This window comes from Leptonychotes weddellii, chromosome 12 (assembly GCF_054177405.1).
Source record: "Leptonychotes weddellii isolate Sample4059 chromosome 12, ASM5417740v2, whole genome shotgun sequence".
Taxonomy (NCBI): domain Eukaryota; kingdom Metazoa; phylum Chordata; class Mammalia; order Carnivora; family Phocidae; genus Leptonychotes; species Leptonychotes weddellii.
In genome coordinates this window covers 101,828-124,250 of record NC_138380.1, presented here as the reverse complement: position 1 = coordinate 124,250, position 22,423 = coordinate 101,828, and the positions used below count along the sequence as shown (strand labels likewise).

The following is a 22,423-nucleotide window of genomic DNA, read 5'->3' as shown; positions in this document are numbered from 1 at the left end:
ACAGGGCATGGGCACGACCTTGCACCGTTCCGACCTTTCTGATGAGTTCTCTTCTGCGCGTGGATGGCACGTAACTTTTATCACCCATCAACTGTGTCGTCTCTTGTCCAGTATTAGCTTCACGTGTTTTCAGCCCCTCGGCCTAATTGTACCACCGCTCTAAACAGTCAGTCTTTGCTGGGTTCCCTTGTTTGTTCATTCCTTGATTGTTGCTTCATCCTTTCTCGATTCTCAGTTCTTTTTTCTGGCTTCATTTTACCCCTGAAGCCCATTTCCTGGGCATTTTTAATGAGAGTCTGCTGACTGTGGATCCTGTCGGTTTGTTTTCTGACATGTCTCTTTCCCTCGTATTTCCAAGTGGACATTCCTCTTCTTCAGGCCCTGGGAAGGCATCTGCCGCCTGCCCTGTGGCTTGCACGTGCGTGGGCCATCGGCCTCAATCTCTGGCATCTTCTGGCAGCTGTGGGGTTCTCTATGTATGTGGGGTGGTCAGGCTCTCCGAATCGGATTGGTGCCTCCCTCGAGCTGCATTTTCTCCGGCCAAGCCTGCAGTCACACTGTCTCCTGCCCATCCTTCTCCCTACTCTTGGAGCCCACACTCCCCATCCCAGAACTCCGGTACCTACGTCTGAGTTCCTGTGTAATGTATCTTCTCGACTTTCATGTTTAGGTCTATTTTTCCCCTTATAAGGTCTGGTAAGAGCATCTTGTTCCAGGTTTATATTTTTAATTTCCACTTTTTTTAACATTTCAAATGCACTTATTTGCATTCTATGTCTGATGACTCCATCATCTGAAGTTCTGAGGATGTAATCTGTTTGTCATCTGCTGACTTTCACTCACAGTGGCTTTTTCTTGGTGTGGTCTGTGCATTTGGAATATAAGCTTGTCTTCGGAGTGGACCTATGGGAATTTGTAAGGTCTTGGCAAAGATGCTTCCTTCCAGGAGCACCTGTGTTCACTTCTGCCAGGTACCCCCCCGCTGCTTCCATTCAAGATGCCTTACATGAGTGTCTCAGCTCAGAGCTGCAATACCACGCACAAGACAGAAATGGGAAAACCCAACCTGCAGGAGGGCATGCCCGTGGTGACAGATTTTTAGATTTTCCTCCTGGAAAGCAAAGGCGGGTAAGAACAGTTTCCCTGTCACCTCCATGGCCAGATTTTTGGTCTAGCTCTCAACTCCAGACGCCCAGCACCATCCACACCTGCATGCTCTTCATAATGACCCAGCAGTTGCCCCGGAAACCAGCGGCCCCTGCTGCCTGGCACCTGATTCTCAGCTCTTTTATTGAGATTTTTTTACTTTCTTGAAATCTCAGCTGTGCATTTTAAAGCAACACTGTTATACTTCAGCATTTTTGAGTGATTTGTACTGGGAATTTTTTACCTCCAATTTCTTACAGAAGACTTTCATTTCTTGCTGAACATATTTGGTATTACTGGTTAATTTAAATCTTTCTGTTCAACACATTTACTCAGCTCTTAATTGGAACCAGACACTGAGCAAGGTGTCTTGGGAACAGGATGAGTGAGAGAAGGGTCCCACCCACGATGAACTCACAGACATATTTTCACCACTGGACTGACTGTCCCAGGAGATAATGCATGAGCTAGAAATTGAGATAGGTATAAATTAAAACATTTTTCTCTGTGTTCACTTAAAAAAAAGAATATCCACATTTCAATTTATATTACTTTGCTTAAATATGGTTTAGATTTTACATTTCTCATGTTTTCAATCATTTAAGAAGGCTTAATCTGGTTATTTGCAAATTGCCTCTGTTAAGGGCTTTTCGAAGCAGAGTACACTCCAGGGCAAGCTAGAAACCTCAAATAAAAGGCAGCACTGGGGAAGTCTTACCAGAACAGAACGCAAAACAACCACGTAATAGCTGAGCCACGCCAGAACCAAGGCTAACGGCCGCAGAATTACATGCAGTGCTTAACAGGCAGGAAACTTGCTCACAGCCAGCTTTTAAGAGAATGAGGCATATCACAAGAAAACAATCTGGGGTCTTTGCTCAAGGAGGTAGGAGGAACAACTTTTGGGCTTTTTCTGTGTACATCTAATCTCCTGTATCGCTACCTATGTGGACAGAACTGAAGAATAAGAATTACTGTTTAGAACACGAGCCCTAAAAAACTGTGTGGAGTTCTCCATCTTTGATGCAAGTTTAAATTTATTTTCATTAGAAGTGGCTAAAACCAGCTACGTGGTTTCAAGAACTGCACAGTGGGTCTGCACAGTGCTTTCGTCTCTGGGCTCCAGAGCCCAGCCTCTGCCTCCTGATCCAGCCTCCTTCCCCAGGGTCCCCCACCTGCAGAGACCTGCTTTCTGCTCTTGGTGAGGCCATGGTGTTATGATCCATACCAGTGGTTCTCCCAGTGTGACCCCCAGACCAGCAGTGACAGCATCACTTGGGAACTTGTCCAAATGCAAACTCTCAGACCCCATCTGTCCCTGCCTGCCCCAGAACCAGAAGCCTGCAGTGATTCTGATGTGGCTTGTTCCAGAACCTCTGGTCTACACCACAGACAGAGTTAAAATGTACACATGACCTTTCCTGTGCTGCTAAAACCCTCCACAGAGCCCTTTTGCTTGTGAGCAAAGCTGTGTACCACAGCGAGGCAGCTGCTGGCCCCTCCTCACACTGGGTCCCCTATAACGAGAGGGCAGCCTCCACTTGCTCCCTTCATTGCTATGAACAGGCTGTGTCTTACCGTTTCCATCCTGATTCTCCTACCCACCGCTCAGCAGTCATACAGGGGTCCTTCCTCTGGGGACCCGCCCTCCCAGGCTCTGCCCTGCCCCCACCAGCTCACACTGTGGTGGCTGGAGCTCCCTGAGAGCAAGCACCAATCTTGTCCCCTTTTGCACCCAGCCCCCAGTGGGCCGCTGGGAACCGGAGATTGCAAAGCTTTACAGTTTTCAAATCTCTCCTGACCATGTCATCTGATCTTCAAACTGAGGTGAACCAGGAGGCTAGCATGATGGCCTCTGCCTAGCAGAAAGGGCTGTCACAGCGTAGGGGTGGTGGATGAGTGGGAAAGCACGCGCATCACTGTCTGGAAAACAATGGTTTCTCCCAGAACCCTCTTAATAATGATTTACCTGCTCATCAACAAGTAGCCCTTTGCATCAGGGGCAGAAAAAACACCACTAAAGCTCAGATAGCTTCTTCTTAGGATAGGTCCCACTTGAATTAGAAGGCACAGTTCCTGTCCTCAGGGTGCGTAAAGTCCTGTTGGGTGAACAAGACCAAAACACACCTGGAAAACGCACAAGTAAGAGCTAACCTGCATTTCTAACTCCGAATTCAGACTGAATGGCCAAGGCACGAACAGGGGCAAGAAGAGGTGGGTGGGGGGAGCTGGTAGAGGAGCACTCGGGGCAGGGGAGGAGAACTGTGTTCTCCAGGCTGCAGGGGGTGGGGTGGGGGCCACTGGCCAGGAGGAGCGGGGCATCCGGGCCCCCGAGAGACAACACCAACACTGGAGACACTTCTCCCCGACTCTAGGATGCACACACGCACGCACACATGCGCACGCGGACTCACACAGTCCATCTCCCCGTGTGGCGGCCGGCAAGGGTTGAGGGCTGTGCTTGCTTCACGCTAAAGGACATGCAGGGGTATGATGGCCAGTCCACGGGCCTTCACTTTGGGGTGGTTTCTGGGGTGGCGGCAGGATTCCAAGGGCCCGTGGACCAGCAGCCCTGTCAGATTACAAGGAGGTGCTTGTTCTCGCCATAAAAAGTGGAAGCCTGAGGCTTTCTTTGTTTTATTATTTATTTATTTATTTATTTAAGATTTATTTATTTGCTGGGGGGAAGGGGCAGAGGGAGAGAGAGAGAATCCCAAGTAGACTCCCAGCTGAGCACAGAACCTAAGGGTGGGGCTTGATCCCATGACCCCCAAGGGTCAGACACCTAAGTGACTCACCACCTAGGTGCCCCAAGGCTTTCTTTGAAACAAATGTGTTAGAGATTGTTAGAAACTACCACCTATCTATGGGGAATGTGGTCCACGACTCCATTTATTTCCCTAGTGCACAGCAAGACATCAAAGCCCCATTCACAAGACGTACACCTGGTCTCAAGATTCAGGATGAAGCTCACAATCACCCGTTGTAAGTTTCTTCTTGCTAGTTATTGGCAAAATATCTTTTATGACCCAGGTATTCTACTAAAGCAATTCTGCTTAGGGGACTGTAACAATTCTCAAGACAGTGGTGGAGTGTTCTGCAATTTACAAAATGTAACACAAAATTTATTCACTTCTCCCAACAACCTTGGGAAGGAAACTGACTGAATATTATCACCATGTTCCTATTAACAGACAAGGAACCTGAACCCCAGGAGGGGAGAAGCAAGTTTAAGGACATGGGACCCTCAAGTTGTGGAGCCGAGACTCCAGCCTAAACCCCATCGTGTCATCCCCCAGGAGAGACCACAGTTACTCTTTTGTTTTGATTTTTTTTTCTTTAAGAGGAATCAGTTCTGCATGTAAGGAGTTTGGAAGTTGCCACTGAATCCTGGTAACGAATGAAAGTCTGAACAAACTGAAAAACCAACCACTTTTCTTGGATCTGCAAGACAAGGGAGGACACAGGACCCGCGGCTGCCCCACAACCGGAGAGACAGACGGGTGGTCAACGGGAGTCCCTGCTTGCCAGGGCAGAGTCACGAGACGTACTACTGATTCAGCTGCAGCCCTCGAGCCAGCCTGGCGTTGGCAGGCAAAGGGCTCAGTGGAACAGAACGGAGCCCGAACAGAGATCCACGTAAGTACCGGCACGACATTTGACGACGGAGCAGAGGCAGTTCAGTGGCGGAAGCACAATGTCCTTGTCACATCTACCAGAACCAGTGGGCATCCCCATGCAGAACAGGAATCGAGCCTCAGGCTCACAGCTGCACAAACGTTAATGCAGATGGAACACAGATCCGAATGTAGAACGCAAACCTAGGAAACTCCTGTTAGACGCAGAGGAGAGAACGGAGAAGACCCTGGGTGTGGCGAAGCCTTCGAAGACACAGCACCAGAGACAAGGTCCACGAAAGAAAGAAAAACTAAACTCCTGCTCTGCCATCGACCATGTCAGAGAGTGAGAAGACAAGCGCAGACTGGAGATGCACCTGATGAAGGACTGTCACTCAAAACACACAAAGAACTCTCAAAACTGAACTGAGAAAAGAAACAACCCCATTTAAAAAAAAACAAAACGGGCCAAACACCTTACTAGACACCTCCCCAGAGAACACGTACAGGTGGTAAGTAAGCTCATGGAGAGATGCTCCACACGAGGGCACAGACCGTGGTGCTTGTGGAACTGTGTTTGTGCTCCTGGGATCAGCACCTACGGTGCACAGGACAGTGGGCGCTCCCTCTGGCTCAGGCCTATGTCCCGTGAACACACAAGAGCGCGGGTTCGTTGCCTTCTGCGTCTGCTTCTCCGGCCAGAAGTGCTGATAACAACCATGCTGTGTCCCACAGCTCGTCGGGGGATTAAATGAGATGGCCCACAGAGAGCTTAGTAAATGCTCTTGGTAAACGATTTATGTTACTTGGTTTGATTTTATAATGAAAACCATCTTTATAATGAAAGAGGTTTTAAAGACGATTAATCCAATGACCCAAGTCGTCCTCATTCAGGTGAAGAAATACTTCTCAAGCTTCCTCTGTACACGTGCTGCGTTCACAGAGAAGGTCCGAACACGCTGGAGAGGGGTCTCCTCTTCCCCATCCAGCCCAGACTGGCCCTGCAGTGGAAGGGCAGGGGCCCCGAGCCAGAGCCTCCCGGCGGTTGCTTCTGGGTGGTCAGAGGCACAGCCCCAGCCTGCGGAGAAAGCGGAGGAGCCCTGAGCTGTAACTAAGGGCCTCTCTAGTCGTGGATGCTTCACTTTCAGAGTCATGGGGAGACAGGCGCGGGTCCCACCTGGAACCATCAGAGACACCTGGGCATTTGGGACGGTGTTGACTCCACGTGGGAGCTGGGCTCCACAGCTCGGAGGGCACAGGAAGGCACCGCGGAGAGCTCAGTGCTAATGATTTAGGAGCTGCCGCGTGCGCGTGTGTGCGCGTGAGTGTGTGCGTGCGTGAGACCAGCATCCCACGCCCTCCTCCTCTCCTCTGTGAAGTCGCCAGCTCTCCTGAGGAAGGAGCAGACACCTGGAAAATGCCTCTTGAGAGCTCAGATGCCCCGTGGAGGGGCGGGTGCGTCCAACTCTGTCTGAGACCCCTATTCTGAATAAAGGCTGCTTTCCCAGAGAAACCCTGCATTGTTACTTTGCTTGGAGCCCGCGGTGATAATGGCAAAGTGATTTTGCAGCTTGCTCGCATGCGGCTGCAGGGGTGACATTCTAAGGAGGAGGGGCGCTGGGGGGAGGGGCCGCCCCTTGGTTTAAGTCACTACATGGAACGTTCCTTTGTTAGTGTGGAGGGCTCTGAGGAAAAAAGTGACTTTCTTTTAAAATCCAAATATGGCATTTCTGAGGTAAACAGCCACAGATATTTTGGAGGATTTTATCCACTGAGACCTGAATGTCATTGTGAGAAACATCAGACTAACCCCAACAGACAGCCGCTTACAGACTCACAGGCCTGTGTTCTTCAGAGACACAATGTCATGTGAGAGAAAGACTGAGGAATGTTCCAGATTGGAAACCCCTGAAGAGTCACGACAAGCCTGTACCGGGACCCGGACAGGAGCGGGGCCCAGATGGCAGATGGCGTAACAGCCAAAACGTTACATTTCCTAAACTGGATGACAGTGCTGAGGCTAGAGAACATCCTCACTTTTAAAAGACTCACGCTCACGTTTTAAGAGTAAGAGGGAGGGTGCACCACGGCGATGGGTGGTGACGTGCCCGCACACCCACAGCTCCCCGGGGCACAGGCCGCCGGGGTGAGACTGCCTGGAGACTCGGCTGCAGACGCGCCGGTCCCCCGCAGCTTCTGAGCATACAGGGCGCCACAGAGACACGGTGTGACGGTTGTGTTTCCTCATTGTTCTGACAAAGTCCAGGGTTAAAAGGCAAATGTAACCGAGAAATGATCTGACAAACCTGGTATAAATTTAAGAGGCTTTTTTTTTTAGACTAAAATTAGATTTTATTTGAATACAAAAGTAGTATCTGCTTACTTCTGAGAAAGTCGTAAATATAACAAAGAGATTTTTAAAAGGGAGCACATAGCTATCACAAGGACCTCCCCGTTCCGAGGAGCTTCTGTCCTTTGTCAGCGGCTCTTGTGGCCGTGGCCCGCGTCCAGCCCCAAATCCCTCAAAGCCCGCCCAGGCGACTGACAGTCAGCAGGGGAACTTTGTCAAAACTTCATCTCCTTTTGCTGGGTCTCTAATAGAGCTCCCTAGTCCCCAGTAAAACAAATATTGCTAGTTTCCATCCTTTCCTCAATTATTTCAATTAGTCCTAAAATTTGTACACCAAATGGAGAAACTAGTAGGACTGCTCGATGAATAGCCTGCCAGAGGACCAGGGCCTTCCCTCCTGTCCCCACCTGAGGGCCTGGCCAGGGCAGCCAGCACTCCAGCCTTGCAGACTGCTGCTGCCTGAGCCCCAAATGCCCATCTCTCCGGGCAAGGCTGCTCATAGACAAGCCCACGGAAAGCGGGGGATCAGGGAGGTCAGACCCTTCTCAAGAGCCCCGTTCCGGGTTGAGACCAGTCTGGTGCTGTTCAAACTTCTGCCAGGGCCCCAGCCTGCAGCCCTGAGTTTTGCCCGATGTGCCCCGTTCTGTGGACACACCCGGTCCTCACCTCTGTTTGACAAGAAACAGAGGCCTTGTGCTCACCAGAGCAGGGCCCTGGGCTCAAGGTGGAGCCTTCCCACCCCTGTGAGACTCTGTGGGTCTTCTTTGGCCTTGCAAAGACTCATTCCTTTATTGGGCAAGTATTACACATCATTGTCACAGGTTCAGTTAAAACTAGCATAAAAATAGCTCATAACTGTGCCTGTCTCATGAATCTTCTGTATAAGTACCGCATGCTAACCGATTGCGCCACTGGAGCTCCTCTCATGAATCTTCTGAATCATGTCTCTGCTCGTGGTCAGATTTCTGCCTCGCACGAGTCAGCCGGCTCATGCGAGCCCGGCTCTGCCACGGCAGGCTGCGGCGTCGTGTGCTCTGCTTACGGCGTTCTGACCCAGCCTTCCTGCTCATGTTGCCCCCTCTCAGCTTAGCTGTCCAGCTCCCAGTGTCCCCCACTGCTGATGGGCAGTCCACCTGGGGACTCACATGCCCCTGAAGACCGCAGTGGGAAGCTCCCTCCTGCCATCTGATGTGAAACGAAGCAGACACAGCCCTTGGAGCTGCTTCAGAAGCTGGATTAAATGGGCAACTGTAACAGAAGCAAACACGGGGTGGAGGTGCGCCAGATCTCGGGTTGGTTGGCATGCCTGGAGGCGCACACTTTGCCGCGTTCAGGGCTCTCATCCTGGCTCCACGTCCCACGGCAGCTGCTCAGCACGGCCCTGAGGGACCCCTCACAAGGGACTCCTTGTGAGGACTGAGCAAAATGCCAAAGTGCACCTGACCCAGTTGCCCCACGGACACCAGGGCGGCCGTGATCTTTGTTGTCGGGCTGGGGAATCTTGGGGAGGCCACACCGGCGTTTAGGCAGACAGAGTTACTGGTGTTTCTGAAAGCTGAGAGGAGAGTGCAAAAATATTTTTAGGAATATGGCATAATATGGAAGAAATGTGTCCACTTGATGCATGGGGAGGCTGAGATGCCAGACAGTTCTCTTGGTTAAATTTAGCTGAGGCGCTCTTTATTTAAGAACTATGTTAGCAAATATATAATATCGGAGACACATGGAGTGCACCACCTTGCGTGTCCACTGCACATGGGATGCCAGTGTGTGGCTGGGGGGCGCCCTCTGGCCGGGCAGAGTGTTCAGCTTTAGGGCAGAGTCACGCATGACGACTGAAGCAAAGCCAAGGTGGGGGGGTGCTGCCCTAGGTCCTTCTACATTCATCTGGAAGACTCCTGATACTCAGGAGAAAGGAGGCACCTCTGACCCCATAGAGACCTGTGGCTGCTAAATTTCTAGGCTCTTCCATGTTCCACCAGCTCTCAGCATCCCTGGGAGACGGGTTGGGGCCCTGGCCTGAGGGGGTGCCCCGAACCAGAGCCTCAAAACAGCCTTTGCTGCGGGAAAAATGCCAAGAGACTGCTATGGTCAGGGGAGCCCCGGGGTGGGGGCCAGGCCTAGAGGGATGGGCGACCAGGCAGATAACTCCAGGTAGAATGACTCCTGCTGGCAGTCTGGGCTGAGGCTGAGAACATGACCCTAGGACAGCTTCTTCAGCCCCATGAGTGGGGACACCCACACGTCCCTGGAAGGGTGGGGCACGGGAAAGGACAGAGGGCAGCTCCTGGCATGACCCTTGTGGGCCCCTGGGAGTGCTCCTTCAATCCTTAATGGGATGAAGCACTTCGTGCAATGGTTCAAAGATCAAAGTCCCGAGAGGAAAATGCTCCTATGGCTGGCAAGGCACATGCCCGAGGGTGGTTTTGGTGGGAGAGGGTCACAGACAAGGAAGATTGGACACAGAAACCAGGACCTGGTGACAGAGAGAGTCTGAGCCAAGCCTGGCCAGCTTTATTATCTCACTGTGAGACCCAGAACATAAAGACCCAGACCACTGCCAAACCGGGCTGCCTTGGTCCAGATTGAGAAACAGCTTCACCATAGTGGTTCCCGCCATCATCTGAGAGGCCTCTGGGGTCTTCGGACACTGTTTTCCTTCATGGGACTCCCCATTCCTGAATTTATTTTATCTTTCGATTCCCTTGCTGCGTGTAACCAAGCCTGTGGCTTTTGTGGAGGCTAATTTTTTTCTTTAATTTAATTAATTCTGAAACCAACAAAGTTTGCACACACAACACCCAGGGCAGAGTCTGGCTGTGTGAGAGCAGGAAATCCAATTAAAATCATAAAACCGGGAGGATAGTGAGCTGCTGATGAGATGAGGAGTGACATCAGAAGCAGAGTTCACTGGGCTCATGGCCAGGGTTGCAGCTCCCCTCAGCCGCCCGAGGAGACCCAGCTGGGGCCGCGAACCCTCCGGGCCCTCTGCACGTCCGCCAACCGCGTGGTTCTTGTCTTCCGCAGGATCCCTTAAACAACCAAATATTCAAAGTATGTGAACAGCAGAAACTGCAAGCAGGAAGAAAAGTTATTCACTTTGGTTTTGTGCCTTCATTCTTTTCGCGTCCACACGTTAAAATATTTTGACTTTCTAATCCATTAGTAGGGAATGTGCATTCATGATATTTGTAGAATCTCTGAAATGTTTAATTAAGAAGACACATAACCCTTCAAACTGGATGGAAAAGCATCAGAAGAGCAGAGACACTGTGCTTCACGAAGGCAGGGCTCAGGCACACGTGTTTCCGAGGGCCTGGAAGAGTTTTCCATCAGTTTTCCTGGGAATGCCACCTACGGTGTGGCCCAGGGGAAAGGTAAGGAAGAGGAGCTGCCGGCTTTGACTTGTCAAGGGTGCCAACGTTGCCTCGAATGTCAGCTCTCAGCACCTGCCCACGGCCACACTGAGTTCGTGATAACAGGACAGACTCACAACACCGGGATTCCCAAAAAGCGACTGTGGAATGAATGAATGGGGACGGGCCCACCCTCGAATAGGGACCCACAACTGGCTCGGAATAAATGCTGCTGGGGGGTCTGGGGACACTCTGCTTCCACCCCACACAGGCGTCTGGGATACCTGCAGACGGTGGATCCGGAGGCGTGTCAGAACCCCACCCCCTCACTCCGGGCCACAGAGGGCCAAGACTGTTCTGGTTGCCGAGGCCTGCCTTCTTGCCTCTGAAACGGGCTGATGGCACCCATTAGGGTCACCTGGGAGGCAGGTGTCATGTGGCAGGGTGCCCTGAAGCCACTCCTGGAGTCCTGGTCATCGTGAAGAAGGGCAGTCCCCACTCCCGGTCAGCCTGCAGGGTCAGCAGAACAGGGCCTGTGAACACTTCCTGCTCCAGGACAGTCCTGAGGCTTCAGGTGAATTCTGTACCAGTTCAAGGCTTATTCTTAGAAAGCCAATAGGATGGTCTCCTGGTTTGGTCCTATTAAATAGCTAAACAGCAGTTTGGGACTAGTCTAGAACCTGAAATCCACAGGTTATCTTCCTGTGAAGACATGTTCTGAATTCAGATTCGACCTGAACAGGTCACCGACTTTGAGCTACACTTGGAGGCTCAGCAGACACGATCACGGCACCAAAGCTCCGTCTTCCGGCGGGAGCAGCTCAGTGGCTGCCAGGGCCCTCAGTCCCAGGTTCGGGGCTCTCTACCACCTCGTGTTTCCTGCCCAACAGGCCACTCACGAGAGGCTGACATCTCACGGGGCCTTCTCGCAGAATCCAGTCAGTACAAGAAGAACGACATGAAGTCTCGCTGTGCCGTGTAGGACAGCCCCCGACCAGTGTGCGAAGCCCGATGTGGTGAGACTCCAAAACCAGCAGGCTGGTCTGGAGCCGAGGAAAGACCAGAGGTAGGAGAGAAGGCAGAGGACCTGAGAGGACATTCTGTGGCATCAGATTCTGAATACGTGTCCTTTTACTGATGCCCTGGGAGCAGCTCTGCATCCGTGCTTCCCTGGTCACAAGCCTGGCTGAGGGCGCAAACGACCCCTGGTGTCCTTCGGGACGTGCGAGGTGGAGAGCAGCAGCACAAGCTCCCTGAGGGACACCAGGTGCGCACAGGCCCGCGAGCAGTTCCCTGCCGGCTGGAGAGAGCGCAGGCGCCACCCCAGACTTCACTGGCAGCTCAGGTGACTGCACGCCGAGGGGGAAGGTGAATACTTCTGGCACAGAGAAGCTGAATCTCAGTGATTGCACAACAGAAAAGAGCTGGGGCCCCGACGACGTCATGTCACCCCCGAACCTCAGTGTTTCCCTCTGGAAGGTGGGCTGCCACCAGGACTAAAGAAGACAAGGGGTCGGGGACGTGGGGGATGTTAGTCAAAGTGTACAAACTTCCAGTTATAAGAGGAATAAGGTCTGTGTCTCACCAAAAAAAATAAGTAAATAAAAGGTAAATATGTGAGGTGATAGATACTTAGCTTGACTGAGGGGATCACCTTATGATGTATGTACATACACAGGTCAGAACATCACGCTGCATACAGGCATATGCCGTGGAGATACTGCGGGCTTGATCCAGACCACCGTGGGGAAACAAACATGGCCATGAAGGGATTCAAGCGAATTGTTTGGTTTCCTAATGCTTCTAAGAGTTACGTATACACCATCCCGTAGTTTCTGAATGTACAACAGCATTATATCTAAGAAAAGGATGTACATACCTTAGTTAAAAAATACTTTGTTGTTAAATAATGTTAATCATCATCTGAGCTTTCAGTGAGTCCTATCACTGATCACAGATCATCCTAACAAATATAATAATCATCAGAATGTTAGAAATATTGTCAGAATTAGCAAAATGTGACACAGAGAGACGAAGTAAGCAAATATCGTTGGAAAAATGTCCCCCACAGACAGTGCAACATTGCCCCAATGTTCAGTTTGTAAAACACAGTATCCGCCAAGTGTGATCCTGTGACGTATGCCCGTACCTTAAATATAAACAGTGTTTGCATGTCAGTCACACCTCAACAGAAAAAGACTGCCTGAGATGATGCTGGTAATTGATGTGGTTCATAGTGTGCACTGGACAACGCCAGTGATCCCACCACCCACCACCATCATCCTGACAGTTGGCCAGACGCCCTTCAATTAGTGAGAAACTAGCTAAAATGTAAGGCACTTCCTTTCCTGGGGTTTAATAATTTGGTGGCAAAAGAATTGGCTTTATACTGTAAATCTTGGTGAGGAGAGCAAAGACAGTCCCTCTATAAAAAAGGAACATGAAAGATGGGTTAATCCCCCAGGAAAATGTATCTGACAGTGACATTCGTACCAGTCTCACTGATGGTGGGGTGGCAGGGCCCAAGGTTGGAGGGAAGTGAGACCAACATGCATGAGTAGCTAGGTATTCCCTAAGGCTCTTTAAGAGGGCCTCAAGTATGTTCTCACACAGCGGGTGTTTGCAGGGGATGGGGGCATGAAACGCATGGTATTCACCTGTCATTAATATGGCATTGAGGGGGTGCCGGGGTGGCTCAGTCGTTAAGCGACTGCCTTCGGCTCAGGTCATGATCCCGGAGTCCCGGGATCGAGTCCCGCATCGGGCTCCCTGCTCAACGGGGAGTCTGCTTCTCTCTTGACCCTACCCCTTCTTGTGCTCTCGCTCACTCTCTCACTGTTTCTCTCTATCTCAAATAAATAAATAAAATCTTTTAAAAAATACGGCATTAGGGGGTGAAGGAACGTGGCCCAAGGGGAGGACGGTGACCTGGTTTTCTGGTGGTAAACAAAGTAAAACCACAGTCATACAATGTTGCAGGGTGAACATGCAGGAAAGAACAGCCACCCCAGCCCTGGGGCTGAGCAGAGCTGAGCGGACTTGATTTGACACATCACTTAGGCAATCACGCTCCCAGAGAAAGGGTTCATCTTGAGGGCACCTCCGTGGCCTCCTTACAGCACGCGGACCAACGCTGCAGCCCTTGCCATAGGCGGAGTCCCCAGCACACCCTGGGCACTGTTGGCCAGGGGCATGCTCAGTCTCTCAGTTTGCAACCACGCTCAATCATTAGTCCTGTGTCCTGCTGCTGGCCCACGGCTAAAAACACGGCTGCACAGCTTCTGGATGGCCCGCTTTGTGGCGAAGTCCTAGACAGGCTAAAGAATTCTCATTAAAGCTCATTTCAGGCAGGCAGAGCCATTCAGGCTAACTGAAAGCAGGCAAAAAGAATCAGGCTTTCCTGCCTCCAAAATGACGGAACCACGAAATGAGCCAAATGCAGGGCACAGAACTGAAATAGGGACTTTGCCCAATTTGGCCATCAATAAGCAGCACTGCTCTTTGCAGGAAAGGAAATGTACATAATTCTTGTCGGGCAGCACACGGACGCTGTTTCGCGTGCACTTCCAGAAAAGGGACTAGAAAGTGCGAGAGTCACGCGGGGGCCCTTACCTTGCTCTCGTCCTCGGCATCATTATAGCCGCAGGCGTCTACGAAATCTGGAAACATCTCTGACCACCCATCACTTGTACAGTTTTTGCTTATGTTTCCTGGAAGATAAAATGTAGGCGTTAGGCCTGCAGGTCCACAGCAGCTGGCCTCGGTGCTGACGAGCAGGCTTGCAGGCGCGTGGCCCTAGATGCCTCCTCTCTCTGGTCAGCGAGGAGCGGAGTGCAACCCATTCAGCCACTTCACGGTGTGTGCATTCATCCCCCCGGAAGCTGGGTGGCTCGCGGGAGAGCTTCTGTGTCATGAGGCATGGTGCAGTGGTAACCATTATAATGGATGGTGGTGTTATTATTAAGGAGCACAATGAAAATTAGCAGACTCATATTCGGTCCAGGGAGAGAGAGTGATCGCCAAATCCCAACCATTCCAGAGCCTGCTATGACATTCCATCCTGTTCTGTGCCAGTTCCCTCACTCAGCTGCCCTGGGCGCTGCACTGGTCACTGACGTTGGACGAACAGACGGTGGGTGTAAGATTTAAACTGCATGAAATAAAGGCCGTTTTGATCTTATAGCACCATTTTTTTTTGCTCTTAATTATGTAAACGTGTATGTTAAACTCAGGAATGCAATGTTCCCTCTATTTAAAAGAAAGTATCAGGGCGTCTGGGTGGCTCAGTTGGTTGAGCCTCTGACTCTTGGTTTCAGCTCAGATCATGATCTCAGGGTCATGGGATCGAGCCCCATGTAGGGCTCTGCGCTCAGGGCAGTCTGCTTGAGATTCTCTCCCTCTGCTCCTTCCCCCGACCCGACACACTCTCTCTCTCTCTCTAATAAATAAATAAATTAAAAAAAAAAAAGAAAGTGTCCTCAGTAGGTGACCGCACTAGGTGCTGAGTGGTGCTGAGTGACCTAAGGGCAGGGCACTGATCACCTGTGACAGGGCTGGGACTTGCAGGGCAGGCTTTGGGAAGCTCAGGCCTGGGAAGGCACTTCCTGCCCTTGGTGCTGGGAGGCTCAGCAGCTGATCACCCACCAAGCTTCCTCCCTGACTCACAGCCCCTGGGGCTTTCAGAATAGCAGACATTTTCACTCACGTCACCTCTTTTTGCTTTGGGCCAACACTGTGAGGCAGACTTGGTGGGCATTACTGTTTCCATTTTACAGATGAGACTGAGGTTCAGTAACACCCGCAAGGTTCTGTGATGACTGAGTGGCGGAAATAGGTTTTCTCACTCAAAAACCCTTTGTTTTCTACATGAAGGTGGCCTATGTGATTGATTAATCAGACAAAATCAAGAGCAAGGCGCATTCACACTGAGGTGATAATATGCATAGGCAATTCTTGGCATGCTGCATGGAGGCAGGTGGGAGGGCCCAGATTAGGGGGCCTCAGCAAAGCCCCTGGCAGCATCATGTGGGCTTGCTCTGCCACTCTCTAACACTGCTGTCCCCTGCGTTTTTCTGATTCCAGGCCCCAAACCTCCTCCTGCTCTAACCCCAGGGGTCCTGGAGGGCGGGGACCACAATGGACAGTGGAGGCAAGACAGAGTCCTGAAAGGGGCAAGGCTCGGGGGAGGTGAGAGAGGGGGCTGGGGATGTGAAAGGGGTGGCATGGAGGTGAGAGAGGGCTCAGGGAGGTGAGAGAGGGGCTGGAGAGGTGAGAGTAGGCTCAGAGAGGTGAGAGAGGGGCCAGAAAGGTGAGGGGATTAGATGAGGGGGGACCTGGGAGGTGAGTGGAGGGGGGAGGCCTGGGAGGTGAAAACAGGACCAGGGAAGAAAGGATGGGGAGGCCACAGCTGTAGGACTCAGGAGCCTGGATCCTCTTCTCCCTCCTCTGTGAGTGAGCCTTTTCACCCTGACTTTGTGGGGACCTCCTCCATCTGTGGGACCATCTGCTCTATGGGAACCCTCACCACTTTGTGGGGACCCCCCAATCTTCGTGAACTCTCTCTGCGGTGGCCCTAAGTTCAGCCGCAGTGCCTGGGGGCCCTCAGCAGAGTGGTGACAGGTGCCTGTCTCGCCTGCTCCCCAAGGCTGATTACAGGCTCCCAGTCCTTCGCTCATGGAGTGTAAGTCTGGGTGTGATTGTTCGGAGGGTCCTCGGCTGTCCATGGAGGCAGGAAGGGTGGGTGTGCCTGCACGGCACTGTGCCTGTCGGGGCGAGGGGGTCCCTGCTCTCCAGACAATCCATCCTTGTGAGCTCCGTGTGCCAGGCTTTGTGTTGGGCAAGCTCCACAACCCTCTGCAGAGGGTCTGACTCCACTGCCCAGCTCATTTCGGGACTTGCTCACGTCCTCCCAGGACAAGTCAGCATGGCCAGAACTCAGAGCCTGGCTGCCTGGCTACGGGGCATGTGCTCTGGACCATTTTGTCCCCAACACAGGGCACATCTCTGCTCTGCTCTCTGCTACACTTGAAGGCACTCGCGGCACCTTGAGGCTTCAGCGCTTCAGAACAAACCTCCCTCCTCTCCCAGCCTGCCCCCACTCCTTCACTTGATGACCTGTTGCTGTCTCTTTCAGAGGCTCATTCTTGGTGCTGTAACGAGTCCCCACAGCCTTGCTGTCACACTGGAGGCAGAGTCCCTGCCTGCCTGTGGGAGTGGACTTGCACCCCATATCCTAGCACAGCTCAGAGGAGCCTCCCCAGCACGAAGACAGCAGAGACAAGGTGTTGGCTGCCAAGACACCATGCACGGCTATCAGGAGAGCCCCCCAGCTTCCCACCCACTGGAGGTATGAGAACTCAGAAGAGAAAACAACTTTTTATAAAAACACAGGTTTATTTCTTGAACACTGGGTCTGTGGGCTGAAATGATCACAAGTCACTCTGTGACTGGGCGCTCCCCACAGGTCACTGTGAGGAGCGACTACCATATCTGTAAAAGCTTTCTGTAAACTGGAACATACCACACAGATTCAAGCCCTACTGGTTCTTAATTGTATTTCAAGACCACTCTTTTATCTCTGCCTCAGAGATAGACAGCCCAGCCTCAGCCCATTGTCATCTGATGCCTGTTGGCCCCGGCCCCAGCCCTACTCAGCCCCCAGCTCTGCATTATGTCCACGTTTCTCTAAGTAATTGCACAAACACTCCAAGCATTCCATGTGGACAGCAATTTGTCAACAGTCTGTGTAAGTACCTCCTGGCTCACATTTTTGTGACCAGTTAAACAAGGGGATGCATATACATTTCAGGCCATCTAGCTGTGATATACAGACTTAGGGAAACTCCAGCAAATTTTCTAGTGGTAGAGATGCTCCCCACAATAACAAGGCAGTGTCATGCTCCCTGCTTGGACAAAAAAAAGCATCAAACATTTAACCCAAGACATCCTGGGAATTCTCATTCCCCAAAGGAGAGGATGCACAGTGATTCCAAGCCGAGCCAGATTCTAAGCTGACCTGGGCACTGTGTGTCCCAGATGGCTCCTGTCTGGTAGAGGTTGGGTGCTCTTGCAGATGGCCCAGGAACCAGAGATCTTGTGTTTGTCAATGTGAAACCCCTGCTGCCCCCAGAAGGATTCAGAGCCAAGCCATCTGATTAGGGGAAGCTTAGGTCTATGCTAGTTCATTTGGGATTTCTGGGAGAATATTATAGCCCAAACCATTTGGTAGAAATGTTATTGATGGGACAGGATATTTTTTGAAGTTCAGATTCTCTAAAATGATTTAGTTTTTCTGAGTTGAAGATGACCAATGACTGAGCATGACTTCAGTCTGCTCAGACTGCTTCATTGACTAAATCATGAAGGAAAACGTCTCACCTTGCAAGTCACAGGGATGAGCAAAACCTGTTTCTTTTGAATCTCCTTTTTTCTCCATCCCAATCTGTGCCACAACATTCTGCTTAAAGTACTTCAACAATTCTAGTTCTCAGAGTTTTTACCCTGTAATGTTTGCTCAAGATGAAAATAAGTTCTCTATAGTACTCCAAAGCAACACGTCTTTCTGATTTCCAGATGTATCTTCTCTTTTCTATTTTTCCAGATAGATTTCTTCATATTATGAAAATCTGGATCATTTACAACAAAACAAAACAAAACAAAACACAACAGAACCGCCTTCTTGGGAACAAGCCAAGAGACGCCGCAGCGTTGTGCAGAGACCCAGCCGTAGGGCTGGTGGCACCCCCACGCGGCCAGCCCCTTCCGACCCCGGAGACAGAGACTGTGGGTCTTCAGGCCACATGGCGCTAGTTCAGAAGGTGGGGGCTGGGAGCTGAGGAGGGTCAGTCCAATGAGCAAGGTGTTTCCTGTGGATGAGAAACTGCTCTGGGCTCCAGGAGAGACTGGCTACTGTCCCTGAGCATCAGGGCTCCTCAAAACCTCTGGGGAATGCTGAGGACTCATGGGCAGCCACACACGGCAGGGAAGCATGGAACCACATTTACGTTCTCGGTGCCTAAAGCCCGCCGCCCCCCGTGGGCATTGCCACCTCTCCTCATTTTGGTGCTCAGGCCCCACCTGTCATGTACCAGGCTCATGCGTCCACGCTTGTCTGAGGCCTGCTCTCCCCGGTGTTTAGTTTCAGGTGGCTGACCGGGCAAGAGGCCTCTCATTCTCCTGCTCCTAAAACCACTCAGCACACGATGGCACAGCTGTTCCTGACTCCCTTAGTAGAGGAAACCAGTGAGCTGCTTCTTGTGGCCTTGATGGGGAATCCAACCCACAGCCTGTGCAGGAGCTGAGACGATGCTGACAGACAGTACCTGGTTTGCTGTAGAAATTGCTGAACACTTTAGGACAGGGCACCGTGACGGTCTCGCCTATGTCCGCAGGGCGCCAACACGTAATGTTGTCCCAGACACCAGTGCAGGCTGGAGGGAGAGAGAAAGTGTAAGAAGGACTAACGCAGCACGAAGGAAGCATAAGTGTTGCTGCTTGTGGGGATGCCCAGGTCGGCAGGAGCACATCTGTTTAAAAGCTTTGCAAGTAGGGCTGCCAGGGTGGCTCAGTCGTTAAGCGTCTGCCTTCAGCTCAGGTCATGATCCCAGGGTCCTGGGATCGAGCCCCACATCGGGCTCCCTGCTCCGTGGGAAGCCTGCTTCTCCCTCTCCCACTCCCCCTGCTTGTGTTCCCTCTCTCGCTGTGTCTCTCTCTGTCAAATAAATAAGTAAAATCTAAAAAAAAAAAAAAAGATAAAAAAAAGGTCAAAGGAAGGGGCGCCTGGGTGGCTCAGTCGTTAAGCATCTGCCTTCGGCTCAGGTCATGATCCCAGGGTCCTGGAATCGAGCCCCGCATCGGGCTCCCTGCTCCGCGGGAAGCCTGCTTCTCCCTCTCCCACTCCCCCTGCTTGTGTTCCCTCTCTCGCTGTCTCTCTCTGTCAAATAAATAAATAAAATCTTAAAAAAAAATTAAAAAAATAAAAGCCTTGCAAGTAGATAGCCCATTACTTAGATAATTATCTTGCAAATTACATTTTTGTGAAACAAGTTTGCACCAACAATATTATTGAGAATATTCTTAGCTTGTGTGTTCATTTTAATCAGGTTTGGAGAAATAACCAGATGTGTGGTGGAAAGTACTTGAGTATTCTAATGTGTACTGTGCACTGCTGAATTTTCATAGAATGGTCAGTTACTCTTCTACTGCTGATATGCATCCCCCAGTGTGATCACGTGGGTCCTACTGGGGATTTGTGTAAGTCCTGGAAGCTTAGGGTTTCCAGGATGAATGTATACTTGTGCTTTTAGGGCATCTGACTTCAAGGGTAATTTGCAAATTTAAATATGTGATAAGTTGGCTTGATTTTAACAGTTAAGACGGCATCTAGGTGATGAAATCTTAAGTTACCCTCATGCAGGTATCAGATAACCTAATTTGTATAATGTTATAGCTTAAACCATTTTCCAGATCTCTTACTGGGCCTCAGCAACCACCCACCCTGTGCAAGGCATACAAACACGCATCCGTCATGCCAGATGAAAGGCAATGACCTCTCAATGTCATACAAACCGTGACTGAATCCACACTTGAACGCAGAGCTTTTTACTACAAGTCCAAGATACTGCTACTCTATTTTGTGACCTCTAAAGTGCTATATTTCATTTAAACCTCAATATTGGAGGAGCAGTGTGCTAGCCTAGAGAAGAAAGAGCGAACAACGGGTCTGCTCTCATGAGCCACCGAGTCCTGGGCAGCGACTGCACATGAACACCAATGGAGTCTCCATAGTCCTGGTTTGACCACAGGAGTGTTTATTTCAGGAATGCAGATACTTCTGATAAAGTGGCTGTAAGTCAAGTTTTGCAGATGAAAATACTTTCTAAAGGTTTTAAGATAAAAATGAAAATATATTTATTCTAAAAATTCTGTTACATGTCAATAATTAAATGAGTGCATACATTCATACTATATTAACATTCTTACATATTTAAAGAAACATTGCTTTTGAAGAAATATTCAGAACAAGTCATCGAGTACAAGTGAGTGACTAGCTACTCCAGGTGTGTGCCTCGGCTGCAGAGACCAGGCTGGTGAGAGGCCCTGCAATGACTGTCCAATCTCAGCACAGGAGACAGGTGGCTGCTGAGGCTTGGACGAGACCGGCCAGCGCCAGGGTTCCCCACAGAGAGCCACCAAGGGGGCCAGTCAAGGTGTCCAGGTCTCCAGAGAAACACAGGCGGAGGCTGAGCCTCTCCACCAATGGGGAAGCAGCACATTCTGACCACTGGCCATGGTTTTTGTGAAAGTTCAACTGTCTTCACCACAAAAATGACAATTTCTGCTTTAATAATGAAACCTTAATGGAGACATATTAAATCCATGGGTTCATTTGAGTCAATCTTCACATTACAGCTGGGTTGGATTCAAGTACCTAGAGTCCGACGGATCATCCTTTCAATCGCTGGCAAGCCTTCTCTTTATTTGTGCGTTTACTGGACCCCCACGCGGTGGCTGTGCAGGACTCAGAGGCCACTCAGAGGTTACTCAAGAGTAACCAGCCTTCCTACCTACGGTCCAGTGGGGAGGGCAGTGTGCCTGGCCCAGGGATGCGTGAGGATGAGGGCCAGAGGCAGGTATTGAGGCGTTCACATATGCGGCGAGTCTGAGGCCAGGAAACAGCCAATTAGGAGTCCATAAGCTCCTCTCTTCCACTTCCCAAATCCCACGAAAATGACATCAAGAAGTTTGAAAGGGCAGCAGCCAGAGATGTCAATAAACTTGGACGATAGAAAGCATACGTCTGTGCTAGGTAATGAGGGAGAGCAGAGGGAGACACTGCCAAGCCAGCAGGAGGGTGAGGAGCAAGACACAGGTGACGCTTGCCCACTGGAGGGGCTCTGGACCCAGGACACCAAGCACAGGGTGAATGGAAGAGCACCCCGTCAAGTTTGACTTCTGAGCATGGCGACCTCCACCTTTCCTTCCCTTGCCAGGTTCTTCTGGAGGCTGAAGTTATGCCACCTATAACCGGAACAGAACCCGTGGGAGGCGCAGCCAGGCGAACTGAGGCAGGGGGATGGAGCACCCAGGGGGAGATGCTCTAAGAAAGAAATAGCACTTTGTGATGAGAGTAATTTGCTGTTCTGGTACAAAGTGTGATGCTTAATTACTGCTAGATATATAGAAAACGAAGGAACAGAAAAATGAGGTACTTATTGTTCCAGGAAAAGCATGAAGTTATATAAGAAAGGAAATATTGATTGTTATATGATCAACTGTGGTAAACCAACAACTGTGACATGACTCGGAGGGCAGATCGGAGGAGGGACAGAAGTGTGACAGGCAGGGGCCATTCCTAATAAAAGAACAGTATGAGCAAAGACATTACACTTGGGAGAAAAGTCTAGTTTGAGAGATGGCGAGTAGTCTAGATGGTCTAAGTCAGCGTGGCTCAGGCGAGGCCATCAGGCCTGCATGAGGAATTTATTTTTGTCACACATTGGCAGCAACCCTCGGTATTCAAGAGGGTGGTAACGAAGTCCAGAGTCAGTCTGCAAGGAGAAAAATTTGTTCGTACCAATAGACTCTGAAAAGTTACCTGATAAAATTTAGCAACCTTTCCCAATTTTCAAAAACTCTAAGCAAGAAAATAATATAATGAGACTGCTTTAACACAACAAAGACCATTTGTTTAAAATAGCAAGTATGGGAGCGCCTGGGTGGCTCAGTCGGTTAAGCGACTGCCTTCAGCTCAGGTCGTGATCCTGGAGTCCCAGGATCGAGTCCCGCATCGGGCTCCCCGCTCAGCGGGGAGTCTGCTTCTCCCTCTGACCCTCCCGACCCTCCCCCTCTCATGCTCTCTCTCTCTCAGTCTCTCTCTCTCAAATAAATAAATAAAATCTTTTAAAAAAAAAAATGCAGGCGCCTGGGTGGCTCAGTGTTAAGCGTCTGCCTTC

At 50.7% G+C, this 22,423-nt stretch overlaps 2 protein-coding genes across 4 annotated transcripts in view; one reads left to right on the top strand and one right to left on the bottom strand.

Annotated features, from left to right (window-relative positions):
- DYNC2I1 (dynein 2 intermediate chain 1) overlaps window positions 1–22,423 on the top strand; it is a 227,322-nt gene that overhangs the window by 130,763 nt on the left and 74,136 nt on the right. The gene's annotated exons all lie outside the window — the stretch shown is intronic.
- The window catches only part of VIPR2 (vasoactive intestinal peptide receptor 2), a 64,351-nt gene that overhangs the window by 21,432 nt on the left and 20,496 nt on the right, over window positions 1–22,423 (bottom strand). For 2 of the 3 annotated variants that reach the window (XM_081799735.1, XM_081799734.1), the window contains exons 3-4: window positions 18,791–18,898; window positions 14,082–14,179 (exon numbers count right to left, since the gene is read on the bottom strand). In XM_081799735.1, the coding sequence (XP_081655861.1) occupies window positions 14,082–14,179; window positions 18,791–18,898 (206 nt within the window). Of the gene's footprint in view, window positions 1–8,013; window positions 8,845–14,081; window positions 14,180–18,790; window positions 18,899–22,423 lie in introns of those variants that run through there. The other variant, XM_081799737.1, reaches the window with a different exon arrangement.